The sequence below is a fragment of the Muntiacus reevesi genome, chromosome X, assembly GCF_963930625.1.
Source record: "Muntiacus reevesi chromosome X, mMunRee1.1, whole genome shotgun sequence".
In the NCBI taxonomy this organism is placed as follows: domain Eukaryota; kingdom Metazoa; phylum Chordata; class Mammalia; order Artiodactyla; family Cervidae; genus Muntiacus; species Muntiacus reevesi.
In genome coordinates this window covers 3,785,832-3,798,303 of record NC_089271.1, presented here as the reverse complement: position 1 = coordinate 3,798,303, position 12,472 = coordinate 3,785,832, and the positions used below count along the sequence as shown (strand labels likewise).

Genomic DNA, 12,472 nt, shown 5'->3' with positions numbered 1-12,472 from the left:
CTCGCCTGCCAGAGGCTCTGAGATGAATTCTCTCTTACTGTTATAAAAAAGAAAAAGAAAGAAAAAGGTAAAGGAAATTAATTAATGCCATGAGATGGTAGAGAAATACTTGCACGAAATGGGTACTTTAACCAGAATCTTTGAGCAACTAAGGATTGAAAATGTTGAGTGTTTGAAAATGTTGAGTGTTTGAAATGTTGAGTGCTTTCTTTTTTTCTAATGTAAGACTTTTTTTTGTTTGTTTGGTTTGTTTATTCATTTAGGGAAATTGAATTGCTTCTATATATTGAAAGTGTTTATCGGAGGGAATTTGTTTCATCTTCTAGATCTATTTTAACTATAATCAGAATATCAGGGTAAAGTGTTGAGTGGTTTTTGATGCTGTAATTCCATTTCCTAAAATCACTGGGTCAGATGCCTGTGGTCCATGCCCCTCATCTGAGGAACATAGTCTTGGAGATGCAAAAAACTTGGACTTGATCAGTGCTCCAGTTTACTCTTCTGGCCATTAGTGGCGTGTGTTTGGGATACTTTAGGATTTCATAAAGTCACTAAAGTCGCTGGTGCAGAAGAAATAAGGACCTAGCTTGGAGGAATAGCCCCATCTTCTGACCAGAGTCTAAAACTTCAGGTAGAGATGTCACTTGCGGTAGCAAGGTGAGATTGATGGATGGCCTTGGATGTCAGTCTCAACAATCTGGACTTTATCCAAGCAGGAGCTATTTTTGCTCCTGAGGTCTGCGTGGAACGTGGCTGAGATCATCCTTGGAGATGTTAATGCAGTGAGTTTTCACAACTCGTTTGAAAGGCCATGGGAGTGACTCGAGTCATCTTACAAGGAAGTTACTCAGACCTTCGTCTGACCTACACTGCAAATGTGCAATTTCAGATGTAAGTCAGGGGAGGACCATTATTCAGTGGTGTGGTTAACCAGAAAACGGGAGACTGAGTGGATGGCAGAGATGGTGATCGAGGTGTTTGCCAATGGATGATACAACTGGTTATTTATCTAAAGTACTTCAATTTATTTAACTGTTTACATAGAATAGGATAATGGTGTGAGCAGCCATGTGTGGAAGAGGCCTTTTCACTTCGGGGGCTGCCAAAGTGGTCCTGCTATGGAGAATGTGGCACCATAGTTGCAAAAAGGGAGAGGCATGGGATAAACCATCCCTGATGCCCTGAGGGGTCTCACACCTTCTCTGATGTCCCTCAGGGAGCAGCCATGGATAAACCATCCCTGATGTCCTGAGGGGTCTCACACCTTCTCTGATGTCCCTCAGGGAGCAGCATGGGATAAACCATCCCTGATGCCCTGGGGGATCTCACACCTTCTCTGATGTCCCTCAGGGAGCAGCCATGGATAAACCATCCCTGATATCCTGAGGGGTGTCACGCCTTCTCTGATGTCCCTCAGGGAGCAGCCATGGATAAACCATCCCTGATGCCCTGAGGGGTCTCACACCTTCTCTGATGTCCCTCAGGGAGCAGCCATGGATAAACCATCCCTGATGCCCTGGGGGATCTCACACCTTCTCTGATGTCCCTCAGGGAGCAGCCATGGATAAACCATCCCTGATATCCTGAGGGGTCTCACGCCTTCTCTGATGTCCCTCAGGGAGCAGCCATGGATAAACCATCCCTGATGCCCTGGGGGATCTCACACCTTCTCTGATGTCCCTCAGGGAGCAGCCATGGATAAACCATCCCTGATATCCTGAGGGGTCTCACGCCTTCTCTGATGTCCCTCAGGGAGCAGCATGGGATAAACCATCCCTGATGTCATGAGGCATCTCACACCTTCTCTGATGTCCCTCAGGGAGCAGCCATGGATAAACCATCCCTGATGCCCTGGGGGATCTCATACCTTCTCTGATGTCCCTCAGGGAGCAGCCATGGATAAACCATCCCTGATGCCCTGAGGGGTCTCACACCTTCTCTGATGTCCCTCAGGGAGCAGCCATGGATAAACCATCCCTGATGCCCTGAGGGGTCTCACACCTTCTCTGATGTCCCTCAGGGAGCAGCCATGGATAAACCATCCCTGATGCCCTGAGGGGTCTCACACCTTCTCTGATGTCCCTCAGGGAGCAGCCATGGATAAACCATCCCTGATGCCCTGAGGGGTCTCACACCTTCTCTGATGTCCCTCAGGGAGCAGCCATGGATAAACCATCCCTGATGCCCTGAGGGGTCTCACACCTTCTCTGATGTCCCTCAGGAAACAGCCATGGGATAAACCATCCCTGATGCCCTGGGGGATCTCACACCTTCTCTGATGTCCCTCAGGGAGCAGCCATGGATAAACCATCCCTGATGCCCTGGGGGATCTCACACCTTCTCTGATGTCCCTCAGGGAGCAGCCATGGATAAACCATCCCTGATGTCCTGAGGGGTCTCACACCTTACCTATTGTCAGTCAGGAAGCTGCCATGGGATAAACCATTTCTAATATCATGAGAGTGTCACACCTTATCTGATGTCCCTCAGGGAGCAGCCATGGATAAACCATCCCTGATGCCATGAGGGGTCTCACACCTTATCTTGAGGCAGTGATCCTCAGAACATGACTGAATACACTTGACTACCATCCTCCGCTTCCCATGGGCATAGGGAGAGCCTGTGGTTATAAGAATATCATCTCACACATCTGTCTCAACATGTGGCTGAGAAGAAAGGATTGTCCTGAACTGGAGCACGTTTAGATGTGATCAGTGGGTGGAAGTTCAGATCTGCTGAACCTTGCTACCAGCATCCCGTGTTCCTAGTTGCTCATCCCTCTGCTGACATGAAGTGAATGCCTTGGCTGCTCTGCATTTGACCACAGCTGACAGCTCTGGCCTCAGTTGTAGGCATAAACCTACACACTTCTGGTACGGCACAGACTCTTTGTTAAGCACAGAAAAACAATGTGGGGATGGTGTGTGTAGCAAGCATGGAAGGCCGGGGAGCAGGGAAGGAAGAAGGAAGTAGGGAAGGATGGAGGGAAAGAGAAGAGGGAAGGATGGAAGGAGGACAGAAGAGGATGCTCTTGTTGCTAGGAGACCGTTTCAATTATCCAGGTGAGAAGACTCAAACGAAACAGTGCTGGGAAAAAAAAAAAAAGTGACACCAGAACATTTAAGTATTAAGCTAGAATTTAAGTATTAAGCTAGAGCTTAATTTAAGTATTTTAAGCGCCTTGGAGTGCTCCATGATACATGAGAAGTACTGTCAAGGAAAGGTTAGAGTTCATCCCAAGGTTGACGAATGATCACACAGATTGCAGCTCTTTGTCACGGATTCCCCCTCTTTAGACGGGATGGGGTTGGTCCTAACCAGTCACTAGAAATCAGGTGTTTGTCCATCAAGGACCAATGCAATTTGGCTTCTGTGTGTTGGATAAAAAGGGCAGAATGAGAGTCCCTACAGGAGTCACAGCCGTGAATGGTATTTTCAAGTATTCTACCTTGAAGACTCAGAGCCTCATGGAATTTAGAGTTGGGAAGGAGCTTGGCCAACAAGCCAATGTATATGATGTAGGAAAGGCAAACATATTCCAGTATGTCTGAGTATACTGGTATAGGTCGAGTGGGTAGAATGACATGCTTTGTATTGGCTTTCAGATGCCATCTCTACTCTTGACTTTGCTCATATTCTCTGATCAGTTTCTGCATCTGCTTTTGCAGCAATCTTTGCAAACCTCAAGAAACAGAGAAGATGGCTTTGAAACAGTTGCAGCCCAAGTCTGATGTTAAAAGTGACCTTTGTTGTCCCAAAGCATTTTAAGCTCAGTGAGAGAACATCACTCCCTGCGGTACGGGATGGACCAAAACACATGATTCTTGGTGTAGGGGGTAATTTTCTTCTCAGACGTCTAAGGAAAAATAGTCAAGCATGACCTTGTTTTAGGCGTGAGGAAAACCTCATACCAACTTCCAGAGGAGCCTGTCAGAAGGGTCACTGGTGTTTGTAAAGAAATGTTACCCGTCTCTCCCAAATAAAATGATCCACAAGACCCCGAACCTGCATTTAACCGTCAACTGCCAAGATGATGCTACAAGTGAAATATGACGGGTGAAATGGACCTTTAGAAAGAAGATACGTTTGTTTCATTCTCTCTTTAATCATGTTAATCTTTAGTTTTGCCTGTGAGAATTAAACAACACCATGTGCTGAAGGAAAGTCTAAAAAAACAAGGCCCTGGTACTCCACCTACAGATCTTGCTTTCTTTGGAGTGTTTGACACGGGAAAGTGATGAGCTTCCTTCCATAAGCGCCTCGAGTTTATCTACGTCTAAGGCTTCTGACGGTGCATCGCCAAGAATTTTAACAGATTGTTTTGGGGCTAAAGCGTACTTATCTAGATTTTCAAAATCCTTTATTCTGTGAGAACAAAATAAACTTGTTTTCCTTACCTTTCAAATGTACACCAAATGCCAAAAAAAATATATATAAATAGCCAAAGATTTAACATGAAGACTCTTTCCTAGATGCCGTCTCTTTAATAAAAGGTCAGTAGTGTTGGAAGGCCTGATTCTGTGAAATCAGATCAATTCAAAAACAGTAGGAATCCTCGCTCCCTTTCATTGCTTTTAGAACAATAAAAATCAATTCTTACTCTCAGCCTCTGAGTTGTTTTTTTTTTTTCTGAGTTTTATTTTATAAAAATGTCTCCACGGCAGGTCCAATTAAATAGGAATTTTCCAGCACTTTATTTCAGAAGACTCAAGAAAATGCGAGGTGCTATATTGCATCCAACATTTTTTCTAAAACATGTAAAAATAAAAGCACAAAAGCAGATTATTTTAGAATACGTTAACGGTTATACATGAACACATGGATAAGAAGGCTTATAGTGTAGTTTTTATTATATTTTTTCATGTCACTAACAGGAACACAGCAGTTGCAATTTATTTATCTTGCTTGCCACATATGTAACCATATCTGCAGGTCATATATGTATCTATGCATCTATATGTGTGTATATATAGTATGCAGGAAATGCTATAGTATAGAGTATGGGAAAAGGGAAAGTGTTAGTCACTCAGTCGTGTCCAACTCTGCAATCTCATGGACTGTAGCCCTCCAGGCTCCTCTGTCCATGGGATTCTCCTGGCACGAATGCTGGAGTGGGTTGCCATTCCCTTCTCCAGGGGATCTTCCCGACCCGGGAATCAAACCCAAGTCTCCTCTGTCTCCTGCATGACAGGTGGATTCTTTCCAGTCTGAGCCTCCAGGGAAGCCCAGGATACAGTATAATTTTATACAATATATCCTGTATATACCATGCACAGTGATATACTGTGTATATCATATACTGTGTGATACAGCATATATTATATACAGTATATGGTGAACCATATAAGCTATGATATACATAGTATCCTTTTATACACTGTATACTGTATACACTATGTTGTTGTTTGGTTGCTAAGTCACGTTTGGCTCTTTGCAACCCCAGGGATTGCAGCATACCAGGCTTCCCTGTCCTTCACTATCCCCCAGAGTCTGCTCAGATTCATGTCCACTGAGTCAGTGATGCTAAATAACCATCTCTGATGATAAACATACAAAGTACCACATATACTGTGGCATACAGCGTATGTGAGAGTGAAGAGGAAGTTAGTCGCTCAGTCGTGTCCGACTCTGCAGCACCGTGGACTGCAGCCCGCCAGGTTCCTCTGTCCATGAGATTTCCCAGGTAAGAGTACTTGAGTGACTTGCCATTCCCTTCTGTAGGGTATCTTCCCCATCCAGGGATCATCCCTTATTGCAGGCAGATGCTTTAACATCTGAGCCACCAGGAAAGCCCATATATACTGTATAATATACCATAAATACTGTGGTATACAGTATACTTTCATATAGTAATAGTATGTACTATACAGAGTGAATAGTATACTGTATATACTATGGTACAAGATACACTTTATAGTTTATATAAGTGTATAAAATTTTGTATAAGTATATAAAGTATACTATACTATATACAAAGTATACCATATAACACATATATACTGTTGTATGCAGTGCACTTTGACACAGCATAAGCTATATGAAGTATATGATGTAGCATATATGCTATGACATACGCAATATGGCTTAAAACAGTATATACTGTATCCAGTTTACAGTGTATCATATAAGCAGTATTTTTATGCAGCAGATACTATGTACAGTATATAGTGTACCATATATGCTAGGACACAGTATACTTTTATGCAGTAAATGCTGTATAAAGTATACAGTATAAGATCTGTGGGCTTCCCAGGTGGTGCAGTGTTAAAGAACTCACCTGCCAATGCAGGGTAGAGAAGATATGTGGGTTTGATCCCTGGGTCGGGAAGATCCTCTGGAGGAGGAAATGGCAACCCATTCCAGGATTCTCGTCTGAAAAAATTCCATGGAAAGGGGAGCCTGGTGGGCTGCAGTCCGTGGGGTTGCAAAGGGTTGGTCACGGCTGGGCGAGTGAGCACATGGGACTTATACTGTGGATATATCTGTATATTATTTATATAGTCTCCTCTCCCTGCCAGTTTGCAAGTATTCTGACTTATCGATGAGGTCTTTCTTTACACCAGGAATATTACGGCTTCCTCACTTAATTCCAATCCCAATATTCATATCCAGTTTATAGATCAGGCAAAGAGGGGCTTAAGAATTTGCTCGAGGTCTCCCGACTTGTAAAGCGGGAGAGAGAGCTTAATGTATGTTCGTGATGTTGACAGCGTCAGACTGAAGACTAAAGCCGTTCCTATGGCAATACCTGCATCTGTGGGTCAAGGGTATCACCTGAAGCCTGCACGCCAGCTGGGAACGTCTGCAGACGTTAGGTCTTCCAGTGGAACCTTCCGGTACCCCAGCCTTCTGGCGCATAAGCAAAGAGGCAGTGGCTTTGTAAGTGTGTTCCCAGGAAGGTGTTGCTGGGAAGGTAGAGGTGAGGGCACCCACAGCACTAGACCTGGGCAAGCTAGGTCTGCACACCACTTCTGAGAGTTCACTGGTGTCCACGAGGTGACCTTTTATCATGCACCATCTCAGATGTTCCAAACCAGCAAACATGACACAATCTGTTTTACAGATCACTTTACCAAGCCTAAAGAAAAAACTGGAAGAAATTGAAATATATCTTTGAGAATATATATTCTCTGTTACCTTAAAAAAAAGTTGGATGGCAACCATGTTTCAAGTACCATGTTTTGTGGAGAATCTTTAAATATCAATGATTATCCTTCTGCCTGTGGCCGTTCATGTACATCACAGGGGATATCAGGTTCATAGCTGCCGAGTATACTTGAAATCTATAAAAACCCACAATTTACTGCATCGTGTGATATTTCTCCTCAAGTCCTTGACTTCAGCATGTCTAAAAACACTGTCTTGTCAAACTTACGACATCAATGGAATGTTATTGGATCCTCACGTGACCCACTCTTCAAAAGGTTTTCAAGTTATATGTGTATTTCCAATAGAGCACAAACAGTGGATGCGTAGTTCTATTTATTAACATTTTATAATGGCAGAAGCCAGATTTTTTTTTTTTTTGCATTTTTAACCTATTCTAGTTGTTATAACTGCAATATATATCCATCTACCTAAGAAGCAGTTCTTGAGGAAGAAAGAGAAGGTATACATTTTGGACAACAATCTCTAAATCAGGATTTTTCAACTTTAATACTGTTGACATCCGGGATGAAAAATTTCTTTGCTGTTGTGGGGGCGGGGTGGTGGCTGTCCTGTGCCCTGGAGAATATTTGACAGTCATTGTGGTATCTATCTTCATTCATGGCACCATCCTTCATGTGTAACAACCTGAAACATCTCCAGGTATTGCCAAATGCCCACTGTCCCACCTTGTGGGGGCTGGTCACTCTCTGGTTGAGGTTAGTGACTCCAAAAGTAGTTCAGCCTGAAATGCTGAAAATATTCCAACAAGAGTAGTTTAAATTTGAAATGGTGAAGTATTTCCAAGACACGCGTTTGTTTTCCAAAAAATTTCCAGGTTTTCCTGCTTGACCTTGGAAGACAAGTGGATGCATTAAAAATACAGAAATGTTATAGAAAAGGTACCATATTTTCATTGGGAATTATTTTAAAGGTTAAGGTCAGAGGGGATTTTACAGCCAAGCCAGAACGGTAGGCACATGTGGATTAAACCAGAGCAGACTCATTGCCACTTCGGTACTTTGTGCGAACGGATAAACATGTGAGATGATCTGACTGCAATTTCATTTCGCATGATTAACATTGACCTGTGACATGCAGAAGAGCGTGACCTTGTTTTCTCCTCTTTTTCTGTCTCCCTTCTGTCCTCAGTGACCCCAATCAGCCCGTTCCGCAGGACACCAAGTTCATTCACACGAAACCCAACCGCTTCGAGGAAGTGGCCTGGTCCAAGTATAACCCCAAAGACCAGCTCTATCTGCACATCGGCCTGAAGCCCCGCGTGCGGGATCACTACCGAGCCACCAAAGTGGCCTTCTGGCTGGAGTTGGTGCCGCATCTGCACAACCTGAACGAGATATTCCAGTACGTGTCCACCACCACCAAGGTGCCCCCTCCGGACATGACCTCCTTCCCCTACGGGACCCGGCGGTCGCCCTCCAAGATCTGGCCCACGACCAAGCGCCCGGCCATCACCCCCGCCAACAGCCACCCCAAGCATGCCAAGGACCCCCACAAGACGGGCCCCGAGGACACCACGGTCCTCATCGAGACCAAGAGGGATTACTCCACCGAGCTGAGCGTCACCATCGCCGTGGGCGCCTCGCTGCTCTTCCTGAACATCCTGGCCTTCGCCGCCCTCTACTACAAGAAGGACAAGAGGCGCCACGAGACGCACCGGCGCCCCAGCCCGCAGCGGAGCGCCGCCAACGACATCGCGCACATCCAGAACGAGGAGATCATGTCCCTGCAGATGAAGCAGCTGGAACACGACCACGACTGCGAGTCGCTGCAGGCCCACGACACGCTGAGGCTCACCTGCCCGCCCGACTACACGCTCACGCTCCGCCGCTCTCCCGACGACATCCCGCTCATGACCCCCAACACCATCACCATGATCCCCAACACGCTCACGGGCATGCAGCCTTTGCACACGTTCAACACCTTCAGCGCGGGCCAGAACAGCACAAACATCCCTCACGGACACTCCACCACCAGGGTATAGCTCTGCAGACCTCCCGGCCCCCTTCCCCGCCCTCTCGCCAGGGCCCCTGCAACTGGAAGACCGGCCAAGACGCACCATCTCCAGACAAGGAATGTGTTTCATCCCACTGGCTTAAGACACGCTCTCACACACACACACACAGAAACCCCCAAAGGGCGACCATCGTGTCTCTGCAGACCTCCCATGCTGGCATTTCCCGGCACCACGAGATCAACCTGCGGCCCTATGAAATGTGAAACCTTATTATCCATGCGCTGGTAACAGTTCTTGCTTTGAAGACCCACCACCATCCAAGCTCGCAGCGACAAGGACGTCGACATTTCGAGGACCTGGGCGTTTCCACCCGTGACACCCTTCTGGAACTCAGCCAGGGACACCAATTTTTTTTTTTTTTAAATCACAGTTGAAAAAATAATAATAAAGTTCTTTATGTGCCACACGACAGATGGCTCTCCTTAAGTGAAAAACAAACAAAAAAACCAACAAAAAAAGAGTCTATGGGCTTTTACCTAGCATACGGAGCAGTAATCCAGAAAACAAGGAAAAGTAGAATTTTATTATTAAAATGAACGAACGGACTATGCAGTTACATACCTAGAGTTCTGTGCAAAGAGATGTTTTGCCAGCCTGAACTATATTTAAGAAACTTTGTAAAAAAAAAAAAAAAGAAAGAAAGAAAATGTATATAGCTGTGAGTTTTAAACAAACACACACGGAGAGAAAAAGAAAACAAAACAAACAAACAAAAAAAACAAAAAAAGCGCTTTTATTGGTGTTTTCAGTTTGAAAGAGCTTTTAGCAAGGTTGTACTCTCCATTGTGATCTGTATGTATATAAATCGGTATATACATTAGTCATATCACCTCTGTTCCCTCCAAGACACACAGGGGGGGCTTCTTCTTAAATCCTTGTGGCCAACAGACATGGGAATTTCTAAGGTGTTTCATTTGTAGGAGGATACGGTTGTCACACGGCGGACTCTGACCGTCCCTGTGACCGGGCTTTCTCCCCATTTTTTATTTTTTAATTTTTGTTTTTGTTTTTAGGGCTGGAAAGTGCATGCGATGGCATTCTTAGGAGACTGTTTTTTTTTTTTTCTTTGTTTAAGGCAAACTTTTCTTTTTGTGTTGTTAAAGGCTTCATGACGTTGCACCCTGCCCACCCCTGAAGAAGGATCCCCAGCTCCACAGAGTCTATTTAAAAGCTTGTTGAATTACAAACAGTCACATGCAGAGAAATCACAGGGCCCCGGGAGGGGAGGGGCGGGGAGGGGGTCGGGGAACAGAATGCGGTTCTCAGTTCTGTAGTCGTGGCTCTTTGAATCTGTTAAGCAAGAGTCGCTTCCCACCCCCCGGGTCCTGCCCAAAGGGAGAAAGAGAGCTTGTGTTTGGTGGGCCCGAGGTCTGCTGAGTCAATAGGACTCTGTTCCCCGGCAGCTGCAGAAATACCTGTTCAGCCTAGCTAATCAGATCGAAGGAGGGGGCATGTGTCTTTCCTTTCTGGTAAGGCCCCTTATTGATCAGTAAGCGGGTTTTGTTGTTGTTGTTGTTTAATTCTTTCTATCATTTATGGGGTAAGGCATATGCTTGTCTGAAGCGATTCTCTTCTGTGCATTTTGTGTATCCGTCCCTGATCCGTGACGATCACAGAGAGGAAGCCGGGGAAGGGGACAGAATACTGCAAGTGCTTTGTGTGGGGTTTTCCAGGAAGTAACAGAATGGCTGGACTGTCAAGATAACACACGGAAATATTCAGCCATTCTTCACTGGGGAGGTGGGGATGAGAATCTTGGCGCCTCTGACACCGTGTCATTTTTCTCATCGTCCTTTCAGCTTTCCTTAAGGGATCTCTTGCAGGTGTTGTCAAGGGAAAGTGTAGCAACCACGGTGACTTGACGGTTTGGCTTTCAAAAACCTATTGCCGCGCCAGGAAATAGTAGCCAAAGATGATGTCTCGGGGCGTGGTTATCAGAGCCACCCAGCTAAAGTGCACGTTCTCAAGAAAGACAGTCCAAATTCTTTGTCCCTTGGTGCAATCTTTGATTATTGGAACCCCTAGACTAAAACTGTAGCAGTACTTTTTCAAAGTCTTAGAAAATGCCCGCCCCTCCCCAACCCCCGGAAAAGCAGAGTTCTTAGGAAGTCAGTGCAGACCAATCTCCCAGTAAATTCTGCTGTTCATCTTGGTTCAGATTTTAAGAGTGAGTCTGTGTATAGACGTACGTGAATATGTACCTAATCCCAACTTTGCACAGAGTGAGGTTCACACTCTTGGAGCTAAGAGGTGTCATGGGTAAGGTTTTTTGTTCATCCTGTTTTAAAGCTCCTGTCAGACCGTTTCTGCAAGCTATGTATTTATGACCCCAGCTAGGCGACACATAGGCTGTCCAGAAAACGGCAGAGGAAGTGGCATTCGACAGCCGTGTGGGACCGGTATGTTTGTAATGTGAATTCCAGTATTTGTTTAGTATTTCCAATCGTCTTCTGCTAGCAATATGCACAGTAATGTATCAGGCTTGTGACATTTGGATAAGGAAAAAAAAAAAAAAAGAGTTCTTGTTAAGTGAATAACTTTAGCTTTTACAAAGGGTTATGATCAAAAGCAATTTAATACACCTTAAATGATATCTTATTTCTACATGGAAAGAAGTTATAGAATCTTCATAGAGTTCTATGAGAATAAAATATACTTGCTATCTATAAAAAAGAGAAAAATGAGAAAAAAAAATAAGTTAAAAAAAAAAAACTTTCCTAGGCTTTTATTCTTGAACTTCACTGGCACGCAGGGTTTAATGGTTTCTCGGATTATTATTTTGCGATTTTGTTTTTGATTTTGCCTTAAGTAATGATAGAAGATATATATGGCTGGACACATATGTATAAACTTTTCAGCAGCATTTTTAATAATAAAATATCACAGTATTTTCTAATGCTTTGTGCAAATAATTACGCGTCCATTCTTTCTTTGGAGGCGGCCTGTCGTATTTATTTTCCCTGCTTCACACGTCTTTCTCGCTTTCAGAGCTAAGTGATACATTTGATGTAGATGATCCTTGGTAAACTCAGTCGAATGTGGACCGCTTTCTTGTGGTTTGTCCCGGGGAACACGTTTTGTGTCCCCAAGAGGGACATTTCTCCTGGCCTGACGCTGAACACGGGTGCTCCGAACGGTGAAATTGGTAACAAGAAGGGTATTTCCTGAGATGAAATGGCTTGGGTTTATTGCTTTGACCTCAGCTTCTTGTTTTGCTGGGTTTTGTTTGCTGTCGTGTCTTAAAACTTTCCATCTGAAAGCCTCCTTTGGGTATATGTCCGACAGCAA

General features: G+C 44.6%; 1 protein-coding gene across 4 annotated transcripts in view; it reads left to right on the top strand.

Annotated features, from left to right (window-relative positions):
• NLGN4X (neuroligin 4 X-linked) overlaps positions 1 to 12,039 on the top strand; it is a 375,796-nt gene extending 363,757 nt beyond the window's left edge. For all 4 annotated transcript variants that reach the window (XM_065916280.1, XM_065916276.1, XM_065916277.1 and 1 more), the window contains one exon: positions 8,299 to 12,039. In XM_065916280.1, the coding sequence (XP_065772352.1) occupies positions 8,299 to 9,151 (853 nt within the window). In that variant the 3' untranslated portion in view covers positions 9,152 to 12,039. The remainder of the gene's footprint in view (positions 1 to 8,298) is intronic.
• Positions 12,040 to 12,472: the final 433 nt, after the last annotated feature.